Source organism: Myotis myotis, unplaced genomic scaffold (assembly GCF_014108235.1).
Source record: "Myotis myotis isolate mMyoMyo1 unplaced genomic scaffold, mMyoMyo1.p scaffold_m19_p_17, whole genome shotgun sequence".
Classification (NCBI taxonomy): domain Eukaryota; kingdom Metazoa; phylum Chordata; class Mammalia; order Chiroptera; family Vespertilionidae; genus Myotis; species Myotis myotis.
In genome coordinates, this window is record NW_023416321.1 from 37080121 (window position 1) to 37099961 (window position 19841).

General features: G+C 45.4%; 1 protein-coding gene across 1 annotated transcript in view; it reads right to left on the reverse strand.

Annotated features, from left to right (window-relative positions):
• Nucleotides 1–19750, reverse strand: part of LOC118671512 (NACHT, LRR and PYD domains-containing protein 1-like) — a 67854-nt gene extending 48104 nt beyond the window's left edge. The window contains exons 1-2 of the mRNA XM_036339773.1: nucleotides 19738–19750; nucleotides 17906–19284 (exon numbers count right to left, since the gene is read on the reverse strand). Coding sequence (XP_036195666.1) covers nucleotides 17906–19284; nucleotides 19738–19750 — 1392 coding nt within the window. The remainder of the gene's footprint in view (nucleotides 1–17905; nucleotides 19285–19737) is intronic.
• Nucleotides 19751–19841: the final 91 nt, after the last annotated feature.

Consider the following 19841-nt stretch of genomic DNA (forward strand, 5'->3'; position numbering starts at 1 on the left):
AAGAGTTTTTATCAAACATGGGTGTTGGATTTTGTTGAATGCCTTTTCTGTGTCTATTGATAGGATCATGTGATTTTTGTCTTTCAGTCTGTTTATGTGAGGTTTCACGTTTACTGATTTGCAAATATTATACAAGCCTTGCATCCCTGGAATAATCCCACTTGATCATGGTGTATGATCTTTTTAATATATTGCTAGCCTAGGAGCATGTCCATGCAGCATCCACTTACTCTGAGCCATTTTTAATCCCCTAGACCAGTGGTGGACAAACTGTGGCCCCTTGAGTGTGGCTTTTCCACAAAATACCAGGTGTGGGCGTGCACTTACAGTGCGATTGAAACTTTGTGGCCACATTCAAGGGGCCAAAGAGCCGTATGAGGCTCACGAGCCGCAGTTTGCCGACCACTGCTCTAGACTATTTCTCTTTTATAGAATAGTTTTAGTTTTTCAGCAAAATTGGCACCCTCTCCCACCTTCTCTTTGAGGTTCTGCAATCTGTTCTGTGTTTCTATGTCTCTGGAACTTTTTGGAGAGTTCTTATATACCTCTGCCCCCACATACACAGCCACCTTGTTATCAACATCTGGCAGGAGAGTAGTAAATTTGTTGGAATCAATGAACCTACATTGACACATCATAATCACCCAAAGTCCATAGGTTACACTTTGGCTCACTTTTGGTGCTTTACTTTCTATGGTTTTTTGAAATATAAAATGACATGTATCCACCATTATAGTGTCATATAGAGAAGTCACTATGCTCTGCCAATTTATCCTTACCTCCCCCAAACTCCTAGCAATCACAGATCTTTTTACTGTCTTCATATTTTTGTCCTTTTAAGAATTTCACACTGTTGGGATCATATAGTATATAGCTTTTCAGAATGTCCTTTATTCAACTAGTAATATGCAGTTAAGGTTCGCCTGTTCTTTTTATAGCTTTAGGGCTCATTTTTTTTCACATACTGAATAATATTTCATTGTATAGATATACCATCATTTCTTTATCTGCTCACCTACTAAAGGACAACTTAGTTGCTTTCAAGTTTGGGCAATTACAAATAAAACTGACATAAACACTGTTGTGCAGATTTTTGTGTGGATATAGGTTTTCAACTCATTTGAGTAAATACCAAGGAGCACAATTGCTGGATCATCTGGTAAGGGTGTGTGTAGTTCACTAGGATTCTGCAAAATGACCATATTACTTTGCATTCCCACTAGCAATGTCTGAGGGTTCCTTTTGCTCCACAACCTTGTGAGCATTTGGTGGTGTCAGTGTTCTAGGTTTGGCAGTTCTAATGGGAGAGTAGTTGTAGCCCTTGTTTCTAAAATCTAGGCATTGATAATATACATTTCCCTGCAAGCACTGATTTAGTTGCATCAAATACGTTTTGTTTTTGTTTTCATTCATCTCAAAGCATTTTAAATTTCCCTTGTGATTTCTTCTTTGACCCATTGTTTATTTAGGAGTCTGTTGTTTCATTTCTGTGTATGTGTAAATTTCCTAAATTTCCCATTATTATTGAGTTCCAGTTTCATGTATTTATGTTCAGGTAATATAATTTGCATGGTTTCAATTCTCTTAAATTTGTTGAGATTTGTCTTATGGGGCATCTTATTTTTGCACGTAAGTTAATTTGATACCTGCTTGACATCTCCCATTGGATATCTCAAAAAAACTTGAAGATTTTGCACAAAATCACACTCTTGATATTCCACCCCCCATTCACTCCTCTTCCAGTATTTCCATCTCAGTGAAGGTGCCACTATCCCATGCATATCTCTGGCCTGAACCCAAGATCATCTTCTATATCTCCAACTCCCTTTCCCCATAATTCTAATCTATTGGATTTTACTTTCTTTTTAGATCTCTTAAATCCATTCACTTTTTTCAATTTCCATGGCTGACACCATAGTCCAAGATACAACTATTTCTTGCAGAAACTTTCCTTAGTGCAACCTCTCACCATCTTTATTGGAAAACTGAAACTTTCCTATGAACCGGTTTCCCAATCTCTACCCTTGCTATCCTCCGCTCTCAGTTTTATATGGCAGTCTCTTTCTACTTTGTAAATGTACTGATTTTATCAACCTTTTGATTATAATCACATTGCATTAGAAAAACCAACCCCAAACTCCAACCAGGCCTTGTATAGACAGTCTTACTTCATGACCTCTGAAGCCTCCTGTGCCTCCTTTGCTCTCCATCCTCCAGCCTCACTTGTCTGCTTTCAATCCCATGACAGCCCATCCTCCCTCCTGCCACAGGGCCTTTGACCTTTCTGCCCTCCTGCTTCACCTAGGTAAACCCTCTGTATTCTTCACATGTCCTTCAATATTCACTTTATAAGGTAGTTTTCCACTGCAGGCCCTTATCTGGGTCTGTAATGACACATTTGTTTGTGGTTAATGTCAGTCACTTGCAAGTTCTGTGGAAACAGAATCCTGTCTGTGTTTGCTTACTGCAATAGCCATGGTCAGAGAGGGGCTCAATGAATATTTGTTGGATACAAGGATTTTTCAGGATGATCACTTAGTAATTTTATAATGTCTAATCACTGGGATGGACATCTGGAACTAATATAATATTGTATGTCAACTGTAATTGAAAAATAAAAAATGTTAAAAACATAAACAAAAACAAAGACCACACACCCATCCTAGACACAACTTCTACCTTGGGTCTCCTGTCCATCTCTGTTTCAGATCAGAACCCAGGCCAGACTCACATCAAGGTTTCCAGGTGGCAGTGAGGGCTTTTCAGGGCGTCACAAAGACTCTGTACTGCAGAGCAGCTCAGAGAGTTCCCACTCAGGTCCAGCTCCCGCAGGCTCCTAGGGACTTTGAGAATAGAGAAGAACATCTGCCACCAGGAATCTGTAAACAGTCCCCAGCTGTACCTGAGGGAGAGAGAGGGACAGGGGACATGTGACTGGTGTGTGGGGGGTCTTATGTGCACACTGTGCTCAACACCATGGGGTTTGGCCCCTCTAAGTGCCAGGCTGCAATGGGCAGAGCTATTGCCAGGGGTGATCAGTCTCTGGAACTGCCCCTCTGTTCCCACCACCCTGGGCTAATTGCCCCTCTTCCGTGTGGTTTCTCACGGTGCAGCCATTCTACACTGTAGTGCTCCTTTGGTGGGCCTGTTTCTGCCTCAATCTGGGAATTTCTTGTGGGCTGGGGCAGATGTTCATTTTTTTTTTTTATCTTTAGTGTCCAGCATAGGGCCTGACAAAGACCTTGGGGGATGCAGACAGTCTTCCTCTCATCAATGCAGACATGCCTTTCTTCCTTTGGCACAGATTTTGTAAAGTCCCAGTTTCCAGAAAGGAAAGGAAGAGATGGGAGGGGGGAACAGAACCTGAGAGAGGTGGTTTAAAGGTAGTTTTGTGATGGGATTGTTGATTATGACTATATATACTGTTGTCCAGATTGGCTTGTGTGGGAGCACATCCCCTTCCCAGGATAGCAAGACCGTAGAGAGGTTCGCCAGGAGAGAGATGACAAAAGGGAATGTTCTAGGAGAGAACATTTGCAGAATGTGGGAGAGGAGGATGGGCTTTGTTTGAAAGTCATAGGAGAGACTGCCTTGTATAATTTCCACCAATTTAAATTCTACATGTCACACACTATTTAAGTGATTTCATCTACTCCCAAATAAAATAGATAAAATAGATTTTATCTATTTCAAGATGCAAACTGCCATCTCTATTTTATTGCCAGATGAATCCACCTTGATAGCCCAGTAGCACCTTGACCCAATCACCCAGCCCAATATGTCCCCAACTCCATTCATCTTTCCCTTCATGTCTGCAGACATTGAATTAACTGGTAAGTGGCTCGAGTCTCTTATCCCTTTCTTTTGGGCTGTCCTGCATTTTCTTTCTGGGATAATCGGGGCCAGTCTCTGGGCTGTGACTGCACAGCTACTTCCTAGCCAACATCCAGTGCCGGTCAGGACACACTCCCCGGGAACCAGGTTCCCTGTCCACCTGTCTGTGGGGACGCCTACTGGTCAGGTGTGATCGTCCGAATGTTTCTGACGCTCAGGAGGAGAAGGGGACGCCTTTCTCTTAGTGTCCACGGGAGATTAGACCTCCACTTATGGGGAACACACAGTCGGCCATTCCCCACACCACACCCCTGGGATGTCTTCTTAAGAATCTGCAGGCCCTAGGGTTTGCTCAGGACTTATGTCCCAAGTGCCTCATTTTCTATTGCAATACCACTGGGCTGCAATACAAATTAGACAGTGGTTCCCAATGGCCTGAGAATGGTACTTTTGATTTCCAAATTCTCACTGATCTTGAGAACTTCTGCTGCCGGCAGGGCAGATGGCCTGAGGTCCTGTATATCCAGGCTTTTTTACACTCAAGGACACATCCTTTTCTCTGTTAACAGCTGCTCTCCCTCACAGATTTTCCTTCCTCATGGTAAGCCCCACTGCCACCCCATCTCAAATCCTCCTCCTCCTTCACCACTTTTGATCCTGCTGACCATCCTCCAATCCCCCAGACTACAGCTCCTCAGCATCAACAGCCTGAGAGTCTACCACCCTACAGCGGATCCTACCACCACCATCCTAACTCATACCAGTTCTGAAGCAAGTTTTAGGCTCTCTTCCTCCCCCCACTCTGGCACTAGCCTTAAAGTGCCCCCTTCAGGAGATTGCTGACACCAAATCTGGCCTCATGCCCAGGGCTACCTGAATATTCTCCACTGGCAGGCCCCTGCCCTCCCAATCAGAGCAGATGCTGTCCCTATCAGGGATCCAAAATGGAACTATCAGGAAGGGCAGACAGGTCACAGGTCTCGAGACCACATGGTTCTCTGCCTGCTAGAAGAACTGAGAAAGGCAACCCACAAAGCAGTTAATTATTAAAAATAAGCAGAGATCACCCAGGAAAGACATGAAAATCCTGCAGTCTTCCTCTCTCGCCTTACACAGGCCATGAGAAAATATACCAACCTTGACTCTATAGGCCCAGAAGGATCTAAACCCCAAAAGGGACCTTTTAAACATGACCTTTAAGGTTTTTAATGGTAGAGTCAAGGAGACCCCAATCCAAAAACAAAGATGAGATCAGGCCAAGGCTGAGGCCCAGACGAAGGCCTCTCAGCCCCTAGCCACCACTCTCATAAACCCCAAATAAAGTTCCGGTCCTCCAACCAAGGGTAAGTCAGGGGCTAAGCCTCCTCCGGGCCCTGCTTCAAATGCAACAGGAAAGTTCACAGGACCAAGTCCTGCCCAAACCTGAGACCCTGCCTGGGCCCTGCCCAAGGTGCGGGAGGGAAGGCCACTGGAAATCAGACTGTAGTCTGGCCCCTCCAGGTCAGAACTCAGCAAGGCCACCCTCTGGATCTGGTTTGGAGCTCCCAGACCTCCTGGGACTAGACTGAAGCTGCCCAGGCCTCAAGAGGGCCCCACAGGCTTACATCACCAGGACAGAGCCTCGGTAATGATTGTGGTGGCAGGTAAGCCGATCTCCTTTTCAAGTGACACCGGGGCCACTTATTCTGCCCTCTCCGAATTTGCTGGGACCCTCGTCCCCTCCTCAGTCCCTATTATGGGGGTTGATGGATCAGTCTCACAGTCATTAGCTACCTGACCTGTACACTGCATTTACTAAATACCCCCTTATCCACTCCTCTTGCCCGACAGGAGTGGTACACGCATCCCCTCATAAAGCCCAGTTGTCTTAAATGACAGTCACCTACTTCAGTTCACTCTCATCCCACAAAGCCGTGCCATTCCTTAGACTGTAAACACCTTATCTCCTCCATGACTGTCTCCTCCTCTAAAGAAGAAATACTCTCCTTTCTAGGACTCGGTAGATACTCTCGCCTCTGTGTTCCCAACTTCAGTCTTCTCGCAAAACTCCTCTGTACCATGACATGGCGAAGAGACTCTTCACTGAGCCTTTAGATCCCAAGGCCAGCATCCTCACCCCTTAAATGCTCTGAAAACTGCTCTGACCTCAGTGTCTTCTCACACCCCCCATCCTCCTTTTCCAAAGAACAACATTCTATACTGCAGAACTACAAATGCTTACTAACAGTCTGGCTATTATCAGAAGCTGAACTCATTATCACCCAAACCTTAGCATGTTATATTTAAGGAAAAATGTGGCAGTTTTAAATCCAAGCAGCTAGAGGCCTAGGGGAAGGCTGCTGGGCCTGCTCCCTCCTCCCCCTGCCTTTTCTCCAGTTTCATATGCTTATACATACTTTTCTAAAGTCTTTGGCATCTTAAAAGCTTTAGAGCATTGCTGGATTCAACGATAAACATCTAAATATTTCAATAAGTTTTAAGTTTATATTATATAAACTTAAACTTATATTTCAATAAGTTTCTGATTTTAATTTTAATTACAGAAAATCTATAAAATAAGTTTAGAACTGTTAATGTAATGTCTTGTACTTTATTAAAGTTATATTTCTTAAAAGTGAGAATGTTCATAAATGTCAATTTAAGAAATGCTGGTTGTTTACTCTTTTGTTATCATTGAAAAATTAAGGTTTAAATATTGTATGGTTTTCATAACAGAGGACATAAGGCATTTTTAAAGGAAAAAAAACGTGAGTTAAAGTTGTAAGAATGTTTATGAAAGTTGTGAAAAGGTTCATGAAAGTTATAGAAGGTTTGTAGGAAAAATGTTAAAAGGGAGTTATATACCAGGGAAGTCTCTGAGCAAACAGCTATAACAACTACACATTTCAGTGTGACGAGGAAATTTTCATGGTTGTCATATTTTATTATTAAAAACTAGTAGCCCAGTGCATGGATTCATGCACTTCGAAAGGAAATTAATTAGAAGGTGGCCAGCGGGGCAGGATTGAGTGAGATGGGCCAGATACGCCCTGGAGCCGACCTCCTAGGGTCCTTCCGGCTGCACCTAGGACAGCTTGAAGGGGTCCCTCCGGCAGGTGGGGTCCCTCAGCCTGGCCTGCGGGGATCGGGTTGAAACTTGCTTTCTGCGTCATAGCTACTGGTGGGAGCATCTGCCCCCTAGTGATCATTGCACGTCATAGCTACCTGTGGGATGGGCAGGTGGGTGGACAGTCACTTAGCCTTTTATATATGTACAAAATTTGTGCACTCGGGGGAGGAGTGGGGGGTCCCTCAGCCCAGCCTGTGCCCTCTTGCAGTCTGGGACCCCTCGGGAGATAACGACCTGCTGGCTTAGTGACGCTCCCAGGTGGCAGAGGGCAGGCCCAATCCCTAGGTGCAGCCCCTGGTCGGGCTCAGGGAAGGGCCGATTGGGGAGTTGGGGCGCTGCCCCCTGTCATGCACAGAGCAGGGCGGATTGGGAGGTTGCGATGCCACCCCTAGTCACGCTCAGGGTAAGGCTGATTGGGGGGTTGGGGCACCGTCCCCTGTCACACTCAAGGCAGGGTCCATGGGGAGGTTGCGGCGCCACCTCTGTCACGCACAGAGCAGGGCCAATCAGGGGGTTGGGGCGCTGCCCCCTGTCACTCACAGAGCAGGGCCCATCGGGGGAGTTGGGGCTCCATACCCTGTCATGCACAGAGCAGGGTCAATAGGGGGGGTTGGGGCTCCATACCCTGTCACGCACAGAGCAGGACCCATCAGGGGGTTGGGGAGCTCCCCCCTGTCATGCACAGAACAGAACCCATCAGGGGGTTGAGGAGCTCCCCACTGTCACTCACAGAGTAGGGCCGATAGGGGAGTTGGGGCACCGCCCCCTGTCACACACACAGCAGGGCTGATCAGGGGGTTGGAGCGCCACCACTGTCACACTCAGGGCAGGGCCAATGGGGAGGTTATGGCTCTACCCCGTCACACACAGAGCAGGGCCCGTGGGGGGGGGGGCGGGGGGAGGGAGAGGGGAACCGCACCCTGTCACACACAGAGCAGGGCAGATCAGGGGGTTGGGGCGCCACACTCTGTCACACACAGAGCAGGGCTGATCAGGGGGTTGGGGCGCTGCACCCTGTCACACACAGAGCCGCAGGGCAATCAGGGAGTTGGGGAGCTCCCCCCTAGCAGGCACAGAGCAGGGCTGATCAGGGGGTTGGGGCGCCTTCCCCTGTCAGGAACAGAGCAGGGTGGATAGGGAGGTTGTGGCCACACCCCCTGTCACACACAGAGCCGCAGGGCGATCAGGGGTTTGGGTGCTGCCCCCTGTCACGCTGATCCCAGTGATAGGAGGCCTCGTGGCTCCACTGATCCTGGTGCTGGGAGGCATATTACCCTTTTACTATATAGGATAGACGCCTGGTGCATGGGTGGGGGCCGGCTGGTTTGCCCTGAAGGGTGTCCTGGATCAGGGTGGGGGTCCCCACTGGGGTGCCTGGCCAGCCTGGATGAGGGGATGATGGCTGTTTGCAGCTGGTCACACACCCTTCAGGGTGGGGGTCCCCACTGGGGTGCCTGGCCAGTCTGAGTGAGGGGCTGAGGGCTGTTTTCAGGTACTGAAGCTCCCAACTGCTCCTTTTTTTCTTTTTTTTTTATTCTGGGCCAGCTTTAGCTCTGGCTCCAGCTCTGAGGCCTCTGCTGCTGAAAGCAGGTATCTGGTTTGTTTGTGTTCTATAATCGAAACACTGTATCAACTCCAGCTCTGAGATCCCAGCTCGCAGAAAGCAGGTTTCTGGGGTTTTGTTTAGCTTCTATATTTGTAACTATGTTTCAAACTGCAAGCTCAGAGGCCGGCAAGGCAGGTGGGAAATGTTGGTTTCCTCCATCACTGAAGCAAGCAAGCCTCATGTTAGTTTCAAGCTGCATGGCTGCCGGCCGCCATCTTGGCTGGCAGTTAATTTGCATATCTCGCTGATTAGCCAATGGGAAGGGTAGCGGATGTACGCTAATTACCATGTTTCTATTTTATTAGATAGGATGTCTAGCTTTCAACTAAAATCTATGAAACAGAATTATGGCTCCTACACAGGGCAAAAAAATAGGCAATAGAAGCTCTTCCATAGAGGAAACCCAAGAGTTGGTCTGATGAGGTAAAACTTTAAATGTTACAAATATGTTCAAAGAACTAAAGGAAACCACATCTAAAGAAGTAATGTAATGAGAATGATATTTCACTAAATAGAAAGTAACAATCAATAGATAGAAACTGGTAATAAAAAAACACAGATTAAAATTCTGGAGTTTAATAATATAATAACAGATGTGAAAAATTCACTAAAAAGGTATAACAGACATTTGAGTAAGCAGGAGAAGGAATCAGCATACTTAAAAGATAGGCCTACTGATATTAATCAGTTTAAATACTAGAAAGAAACAAAAGAAGAAAATACCAACATACCAATGGCATACTAGATATGCATATTCGACTCTCAGAAAGAGGGATAAGAAAAAGACAATATTTGAAGTAATATTGGCCAAAAACAATTCACAATTTATGAAAAACATTAACCTACACACTCATGACTCTCAACAAACACAAGTTTCTGTGTACGGGGTGAACACTGACCTAGAACTTCCCAAAGCTTTTAGATTACAAATATAATTTGTTTGTTGGGTTAGCCTCATTGTTTTATTAGATCTCAATACAATAAAATGAGTGCCTGATGCTTTTACTAAGGAAAAGAAAAAAGAAGGAGTTATATAATTGATATAGGCCAATAAACCAGAACAAGCAGAATAGGGAAACTGAGATAATCAAACAGCAGTCCACAGCCATTTAGTAAATCCTATCTTCCTAAACCACTTAAGGACACTTAAAAGTAAATAATTTAAGAATAAACCTCATTTGGGTATATTAGACTACAACCCTCCAAACTAATGCCTCTTTCCTTCCACCAGACCATTTGGCATAACTCTTATTGTTCTAGCTTTTGCCCCAGTAATAATAAAATGTATAAAACAGTTTGTCTGCATCAGATTACAAGCCCTACTTGTACTCAGGAAATACCACCCCTACATAACATCAAAACCTCCTTTGGTGCCCAGGCTTCATCATCCCTCTGACCCCCAGAGCAAGGACAATGGGCCAGGTCCAGGTGTAGAAACTCAGCAGGGTAGAAAGCTCCAGAGGCCTAGCAAGTGACAAAACTGGGGAAAAACAAAAACCTCACCTCCAGGGTAACATACCCTCCCATTAGCCTTCCTGGAGAAAAAGCCCCTCTCCGATTCCAGCCAAATGACTAATGAATTATATACCCAGGCCTCCACATTCCTGCAGATTGTTAGTGACAACATTCCCCCACCTGGGGCAGACTATCCCATCTAAACAGTGTAAGATATTTTCAAATTCATTACAGACCTCTGGCTCCAGAGAGATTTACAGGATTTCTCTCCAGAACACATCTCTTTGTTCACCTTCATAGTGTTCTTATATCCCTAAAATGGTCCCCCTACTAGCCCTAGACCAGTCGTCACCAACCTTTCGAACCTCACAGACACCAGTGGTCTGTCCGCGGACCACTGGTTGGCGACTGCTGCCCTAGACTATCTTTTAGCCAAAGAGGGAGGGGTTTGTTTAATTACTAACACCTCCTGTTGTTTTTATTTAAACTCTACAGGTCAAAGAGAGGAAAGAATGCACACATTCTACAGAATACTCAATGGCTCAAGGAGATCAGTCAGGACAGCATAGTCCCTATGGTCCAGCCTTCAAGGAGCTCTGCCCAAATTAACCTGGCTTTTATCCCTTTTGGATCCCCTAACATGGTTTCCCCTCCTCCTCCTCCTCCTCCTCCTCCTCCTCCTCCTCCTCCTCCTCTTTGGGCCCTGCACTTTAAAATTAGTTATCAAGTTTATACAAACAAAATTACAAGTCCTAATTAACTAGACAGTAAGACAGTTTTCCTTACCAAGATAAAGGGACCCTATAGGCCTATATCCCAGGAAATAATCTGAATTTACTCCTTAGGCATCCGTGACACCCCCTCCCATGCAAGAAGCAGACTAAGAGAAATGGCGGCCCCATCCCCTTCTTTTCCTTTATATATACCCTTTAAGATGGAAATGAAAGGGTTAATCAAGAAATAGGGCTCTAACTTAGCAGAAACTAAGTTTGTTCTACAAGCCTAAGCTTTGCAAATGTTCCCCTTGAGCGAATATCTTACAGGAACCTCTGAGACCACAACTCTTGCACAGCCCATATACATGCATTAACAGAAGCTGCTTGCATCACAGCCCATACACATGGGTCAGCAGAAGCCACCGGCAGCTCTCCCTAAGCACCTAAAAAACCTTCCTCCCCCATTCGGGGCTGACTTATTTCTCAAACTCAGCCCATCTGCACCCAGACACCTTAAATAAATGTCATTTTGACTACATTAAGCCTTGAGTCAGTTTTGTGCAACCTTGGCACAACTCGGAACCTTTCAGTGTTATATTAGGCTACTTCAAAATATAAGAAGAAAGTCTTAATATAAAAATAAAGGGCCCTCGAGCATCATCCTGTGGACTGAAGGGCCTGGGTTCAATTCTGGTCAAGGGCACATAGCCAGGTTGCAGGCTTGATCCCCAGTAGTGGGCATGCAGGAGGCAGCCAAAAATGATTCTCTCTCATAACTGATGTTTCCTTCTCTCTTCTCTCTTCCTCTCTGAAATCAATAAAAATATATTTCAGAGAAGCTGAGGAGAAACCAAGATGGCGGCATAGGTAAACACCAGAGTTTGCTGCCTCGCACAACAACATCAAAAGTACAACTAGAGAGAGAACCAAGATGGCGGCATAGGTTAACGCCGGAGTTTGCTGCTTTGAACAACTACTTCAAAAGTGAAACTAAAAGACGGAAGGGACATCACCCAGAACCACAGGAACACTGGCTGAGTGGAAGTCCTACAACTAGGAGGAAAGAGAAACGCATACGGACACTCAGAGGAGGCGCAGTGCTGAAGTCAAATTCTGAGGTGCGGACTGCGCGAGCGGGCTGGCGGCGGAGGGCGCGGCTGGCGTTTTCAATTGGGAGGGAGTCGCAGACTCTGAGCTCCAGATCCGGGCGAGTCTTTAGAAACCCAGACTCAAACAGGAGAAGCGGGACTGTCTGGCTTCGGTCAGAGCCAGAGTGAGTGCAGCTTTCTCTCCGAGCTTTGCAGCGGGTGCTGGGACTCAGAGAGGCAGAGCCTCTGGGGACGGGACTGAGAGCTGCCATAACTGCTCTCTCCGCCCCACCCTGTTGATCCTGTGCGACCCGCCCCGCCCAAGCCCTGCACAGAGGCATTTGCCGGATAGCCTCAGGCAAAGGCTAGATTAGCACCTCCCTAGAGGACAGAAGTTCTCTCACTGCTGACACAGCTGATTCTCATAGCCACCTGGCCTGGAGGTCAAACCCTCCCTGGTATTAGCTACAACAATCAAGGTTTAACTATAAGACTGCGAACAAAGACCACTAGGGGGTGCACCAAGGAAGCATAACAAAATGCGGAGACAAAGAAACAGGACAAAATTGTCAATGGAAGATATAGAGTTCAGAACCACACTTTTAAGGTCTCTCAAGAACTGTTTAGAAGCCGCCGATAAACTTAATGAGATCTACAAGAAAACTAATGAGACCCTCGATGTTATATTGGGGAACCAACTAGAAATTAAGCATACACGGACTGAAATAACAAATATTATACAGACTCCCGACAGCAGACCAGAGGAGCGCAAGAATCAAGTCAATGATTTGAAATGCGATGAAGCAAAAAACACCCAACCGGAAAAGCAAAATGAAAAAAGAATCCAAAAATGCGAGGATAGTGTAAGGAGCCTCTGGGACAGCTTCAAGCGTACCAACATCAGAATTATAGGGGTGCCAGAAGATGAGAGAGAGCAAGATATTGAAAACCTATTTGAAGAAATAATGACAGAAAACTTCCCCCACCTGGTGAAAGAAATGGACTTACAGGTCCAAGAAGCACGGAGAACCCCAAACAAAAGGAATCCAAAGAGGACCACACCAAGACACATCATAATTAAAATGCCAAGAGCAAAAGATAAAGAGAGAATCTTAAAAACAGCAAGAGAAAGAAACTCAGTTACCTACAAGGGAATACCCATACGACTGTCAGCTGATTTCTCAACAGAAACTTTGCAGGCCAGAAGGGAGTGGCAAGAAATATTCAAAGTGATGAATACCAAGAACCTACAACCAAGATTACTTTATCCAGCAAAGCTATCATTCAGAATTGAAGGTCAGATAAAGAGCTTCACAGATAAGGAAAAGCTAAAGGAGTTCATCACCACCAAACCAGGATTATATGAAATGCTGAAAGGTATCCTTTAAGAAGAGGAAGAGGAAGAAAAAGGTAAAGATACAAATTATGAACAACAAACATGCATCTATCAACAAGTGAATCTAAGAATCAAGTGAATAAATAATCTGATGAATAGAATGAACTGTTGATTATAATAGAATCAGGGACATAGAAAGGGAATGGACTGACTATTCTTGGGGGGGATAGGGGTGTGGGAGATGCGGGAAGAGACTGGACAAAAACCGTGCACCTATGGATGAGGACAGTGGGTGGGGAGTGAGGGCGGAGGGTGGGGCGGGAACTGGGAGGAGGGGAGTTGAGGGGGGGAAAAAGAGGAACAAATGTAATAATCTGAACAATAAAGATTTAATTAAAAAATAAAAAATAAAAAAAAATAAAAATAAAAAAAAAGTAACCTAAAGACAAAAAAAAAAAAAAAAAAAAGTACAACTAAAAGACTGAACGGACATCATCCAGAACCACAGGAAGGCTGGCTGAGTGGAAATTCTACAACTATAAGGAAAGAGAAAAGCTTACCGAGACTCAGAGGAGGAGCAGTGCGGAAGTAAAATACTAAGGTACAGAGGCGCACGTGGAGCGAGCAGGTGGCTGAGGGCGCGGTTGTCTTTTTCAATCGGGAGGGAGTCTCAGGCTCTGAGCTCAAGTTCTGGGCAAGTCTTTGGGGACCCATACTCATACGGGAGAAACGGGACTGTCTGGCATTGGTCAGAACTCGAGAGCAGCTTTCTCTCGGAGGTGCTTGCAGTGATTACCAGGACACTGAGAAGCGGAGCCTCTGAGGGCAGGACTGAGAGCAGCCGTAACTGCTATCCCAGCCCTGTTGATCCCGTGAGACCTGCCCCGCCCAAGCCCTGCATGGAGGCTTTTGCTGGGTAGCCTCAGGCACAGGCTAGATTAGCACCTCCCTAGAGATCTAGAAGCTGGTGTGCCTGGTGGTCAGAGTGGGACCATCCAGTTTGCAGCTCCTCAGATCAATAAAGGACACACTCAGGGGGCAGACTCAGTGAGCACCAAAGCCCCACTGAAGCAAGAACTTCTCCCACTGCGGACACAGCTGATTCTCACAGCCAATTGGCCTGGAGGTCAATTCCTGCCAGTGATACCTACAACAATCAAGGCTTAACTACAACAAGACTGTGCACAACGACCACAAGGGGGTGCACCAAGAGTGTCCTCCTCAGGTAATTGGGGAGGCTGAACCACTGGGCCCTAGAGGACACTTAGCACAGAAAACCACTTTATCAACACAGAGTAGCATAAAAAAATGCGGAGACAAAGAAACAGGACACAAATGACAGAAATGGAGGAAAGCAAACTACTGGATATAGAGTTCAAAACCACACTTTTAAGGTTTTTCAAGAACTTTCTAGAAGCCGCCGATAAATTTAGTAAGACCCTCGAAAAGACTGGTGAGACCGCTGATAAATGTAGTGAGATTCTCAAGAAATCTAGTCAGACCCTCGAGGTTATGATAAAGGACCAACTGGAAATTAAGCATACACTGACTGAAATAGAGGATATTATACAGACTCCCAACAGCAGACTAGAGGGTCGCAAGAAACCACCGATAAATTAAGTGAGACCCTCAAGAAATCTAGTGAGACCCTGGAGGTTATGAAAAAGAACCAACTAGAAATTAAGCATACACTGACTGAACTAAAGAATATTATACAGAGTTCCAACAGCAGACTACAGGATCGCAAGAATCAAGTCAAAGATTTGAAATACAAAGAAGCAAAAATCACCCAGCTGGAAAAGCAAAATGAAAAAAGAATCCAAAAATATGAAGATAGTGTAAGGAGCCTCTGGGACAGCTACAAGCGTATCAACATCCAAATTATAGGGGTGCCAGAAGAAGAGAGAGAGCAAGATATTGAAAACCTATTTGAAGAAATAATGACAGAAAACTTCCCCTACCTGGTGAAAGAAATAGACTTACAAGTCCAGGAAGCGCAGAGAACCACAAACAAAAGGAACTCAAAGAGGACTACACCAAGACACATCATAATTAAAATGCCAAGAGCAAAAGACAAAGAGAGAATCTTAAAAGCAGCAAGAGAAAAACAGTCAGTTACCTACAAGGGAGTACCCATATGACTGTCAGCTGATTTCTCAACAGAAACTTTGCAGGCCGGAAGAGAGTGGCAAGAAATATTCAAAGTGATGAATAGCAAGAACCTACAACCAAGATTACTTTACTCAGCAAAGCTATCATTCAGAATTGAAGGTCAGATAAAGAGCTTCACAGATAAGGAAAAGCTAAAGGAGTTCATCACCACCAAACCAGTATTATATGAAATGCTGAAAGGTATCCTTTAAGAAGAGGAAGAAGAAGAAAAAGGTAAAGATACATATTATGAACAACAAATATGCATCTATCAACAAGTGAATCTAAGAATCAAGTGAATAAATAATCTGATGAACAGAATGAACTGGTGATTATACTAGAATCAGGGGCATAGAAAGGGAATGGATTGACTATTGTTGGGGGGAAAAGGGGTGTGGGGGATGCGGGAAGAGACTGGACAAAAATTGTGCACCTATGGATGAGGATATTGGGTGGGGAGAGAGGGCGGAGGGTGGGGTGGGAACTGGGTGGAGGGGAGTTATGGGTGGAAAAAAGAGGAACAAATGTAATAATCTGAACAATAAAGATTTAATAAATAAAATAAAAAAATAAAAAATATATATTTCAAATAAAAATAAATGAATAAAGCTGACTATGAAATAAAATGTACAGTATGGCTCAGTTTTGCTCTAAAATGTGCATAAAAATAAGACTAGAGAATATATACGTCAGTTTATAATGATGGTCACCTATGAGTGATAGATACTGGTTTGACATTAATTTTGCTTATTTACATGTCCTCATTTTTCTACAATGAACATTAGTTTTATATTAGAAAACAACAACATTGTAAATCTATATATATAAAGGCCTAAGCCAGTGGTCGGCAAACTCATTAGTCTACAGAGCCAAATATCAACAGTACAACGATTGAAATTTCTTTTGAGAGCCACATTTTTTAAACTTCAACTATATAGGTAGGTACATTGTTATTAACTTAATTAGGGTACTCCTAAGGCTTAGGAAGAGACACACTCCAGGGGCCAAAGAGCTGCATGTGGCTCGCAAGCCGCACTTTGTCAACCACGTGCCTAAGTGACCGTGAGACCGTTTGACTGTCCTACCAGTAGCTATGATGTGCAATGCCCACCAGAGGGCAGATGCTCCAACCAGTAGCTATGATGCACACTGACCACCAGGGGGCAGATGCTCAATGAAGGAGCAGCAGAGCTGCATTGACTTGGCAGCTGTGGTTCTCGGGTGACAAACTGGGAACCAGATAAGAGGGAGCCAGATTCTGGGATATGTCACCCGAGAACCACCCTCTCGAAATCCAGGACCCTCGGGGGATGTCAGAGAGCCAGTTTCGGCCTGTTCCCCACAGGCCAGGCCAAGGGACCCCACCTGTGCACAAATTCATGCACCGGGCCTCTAGCCTGAAAATAAAATACCCAAGTCTACCATTTCTTTATCTGAGACTCTGTACTAATCAAGTTCACTCGTGTGATCCTCCCTTCTTAAACTATGGTTTCACCTTGTCCATGCCTCTCTTACCATGGACTTTGCACACTGTTCTAGTTATTGAATGGGTATACATTTGCTCTTCCAGATTTGAGTTTGTAGTGGATAGGGCTGTGCTTTACTAATCTGTGATCTTTAGGAGCTGGTATAAAATCAGTGCTTAATACACATTTATGGAGTGAATCATTTAAAGGGGAGATAGGCACCTCAAAGAACTAAAGGATCAAAACTGTCACTGAGGTGGGGAACCCGGATGTGGAAGATAACAGTGTTGCTGGTGCTGGAGGGTAATTTGAGAAATCTACTCTGTCATACTCAGATGGTGGGCTTCAGCGGAGTCCCTGGGGCAATAGTGCATCATTGAAACAAACAGGGACATTATTGGTTTTGTAGAGAAAAAGAAAGACTCTTTTTCAGACAAACACATTCTGAGTTGACAGAGGAGAACTTATGACCAATGTCATAGTCAACAGCCATCCGGGGGGTGCCTGAAGCAGCTGAGTGAGCTGTTGCATGAAGGAAGCATGTGTGAGGGAGAATCAGAGGCAGGTGGGCTGGATGGCGGGCAGCTGCTGCCAGCATGGGGGTGGAAGTGCACCCAGGAGAGATGGTAGCCATTGTGACAGAGACAGGAAGAGAAGCAGCAGCGCAAGGCAGGGCCACAGCAGGCCACCCAGAAGCAGAGAGGGAAGGTCACATGGTCATATATTGCTGCGGAGGATCCTAGGTGGACAGAGAATGGGGGTCAGATTTTGTTGTTAGAAGTCACTGATCACATCAATTAGAGTAGACCCTGGGGCCAGGCTCAGTGAGAGTGCCCCCAGTGCCCAGGACAGTGATACCAACAGAGGAGCAGGAGAGTGGAGAGAGGGGAAACACTTACAGAAATGCACCTGTAGTCGTTCCTGCTTGTCTGTGCTGTCCACCATAATTCAGTAGAAGCCTTTCAATGCGGTGGCAGAATGTAAAGAAGAAAGTGAACAGCAGGAGCTCCATGTCAGTTTGGACACATATCCTCAATGTAAAGGGAATGAAAATATTATTCATAAAGTTTTTATCCTGAATCTCATAAAAACAGTGCAGCAAATGCCAAGAATATGGGTCTAGGTTCCAATGCTTCAAAAGGACCTCCTTCTTGGCCAAGTGCAGCAGAGAGGGAAGCCGCTCCCGAGACAGGCTGCATTTGAAGATGCTCTCCATCTCTCTCATCCCCTGATCACTCAAAAGACCAAACAGGAAACATGTGGTTGGTTCCCCAAATAGGTCATGCCTGTCATATACATCTGTCAAGTCTATTGTAATTATGATGTTATTAAAGCAATCACCTTTCAACACTCCATCGCCTAAAGCATAGGACATTGCTGCAAAGAACTCCTGGAAGCACCGGTGAATGAAGCTGTAGCTCCGAGGGGTGGGGTGCTCTTGAAGAACACCCATGTTTAAGAGACTGGAGATGTTGGCCCCATCTAACCCGTGTTCCCTGAAGTCCTCGGGGCTGAACAGAGTCTTTCCTTGACAGGTGCCTTCAGCAGCCAGAGAGCAGAAACCTCTCAACTTAGTCCTGAGGGACTGAGCCTGGAGAACGTGGAAAAAGTAGTGGAGACAGAGGGCTGTGGTCGTCTGGGAGGTCAGTGGGAGTGGTTGCTCCTGCTCCATCTGTTGCTTCAGGCAAGTGCAGACCAGCCAGGATACCAAGGGCATGAGACACATGGTCAAGAGAGCCGGGTTGGATTCAACCGAGATAAAGGCTCTAATCGCTTGGCTCTCATCTGTGAAATATTGGGAGAAATACTTTTTCCTGGCTGACTCGGAGAATCCCAGGACCTCTACCCAGCGAGGATGCTTTAAAGAAGGAATGAGGTTTCTCAGAGCTGTGATCCGAGCTGTGATCAGCAGGGAAGCCGTGGGAAGTAAGGTTTTCTTCAGCAAACTGCCCAGCAGTGTGTGCACCTGCTGCTGCTGGCTCCAGTGTGGACAGAGCTCAGAACTCTGCTCCTTCAAGTCCCATTTTGGTTCATCTAAGTTATCAAGAATGAAGAGCAGCTGCTCTGGCTGAGACAGGATCTGCCCAATGGGAGCATCAGGAGCCGCCCAGTCTTTTGTGATGAGCTCAGCGAGACTCATGGTCTCAGACTGGGCCAGCTCTCTGCAGTTGAAGTAGAAGACATGCTTGAAGCGGTCCTTGAACAGCCTGCCTTCCTCCCATGCTCCCCTCACCTGCCTGGCCAGGGTTGACTTCCCGATTCCAGCAACTCCATGCACCACAACAGTGGGAGGCTCCTCCTGGGTACTCAGCCCTGGGCCAAATAAGTCTCCAATCTCCATCCAATTTCCTTGTTCATCTACCACCTCATGATTCCTTCTCCTGAGTAGAAAGTCATAGCCTCTGGGTTGAGATCTGTGTAGAAGTAGCAGTTGTGTGAATTTTTGGTGCAAATACTCATTTCTCCATGACTGTGTGGGGCAGGAACTCTCTCTTCTTTGGTTTTGGTATTTTTCTTTGATTCCTGCAGAAACAAGAGAAAGATGGAACATTTGTTTAATTGTTTCTTCATTTATGCATTCCACATATTTTTTGAACTCACTTAAAGCTACACACTGTGCTGGCTGCTGATACTGGTACATTCTTTTCATATCATGGAGGAAATATGGGTTTTTGGGGAGAAGATCCCTGCTTAAGTTTTGACTTGCGCAAATCATTCTCATAGTGTGATGTGTCTTCCTTCTGCAAATATTAATCAATGGCTAACACTGCCAGACACTGATTTAGAGGCCTGGGATAAAGAGTGAACAAACAGACACACCTGTTTACTCTCATTAATTCCATGACCTGAGCTATTAGCCCCACTGAGCTTACAATTTTTTATTAATAAATTGTAAGAGGTCATGGTCGAGTGAAGGAGATAATGGATGGTGAAACAGATACTATTGATTCCTGACAGAACTCTCTTTGCACCCACCACTGAAGTACATGCCAAGGATAATCTGCTACAATCACCTCAGGTCATCTGTCTGAGGGCTCTCTCCAAGAAAATGAGCATGACAGGCCAGAAGCCCCAGGGAA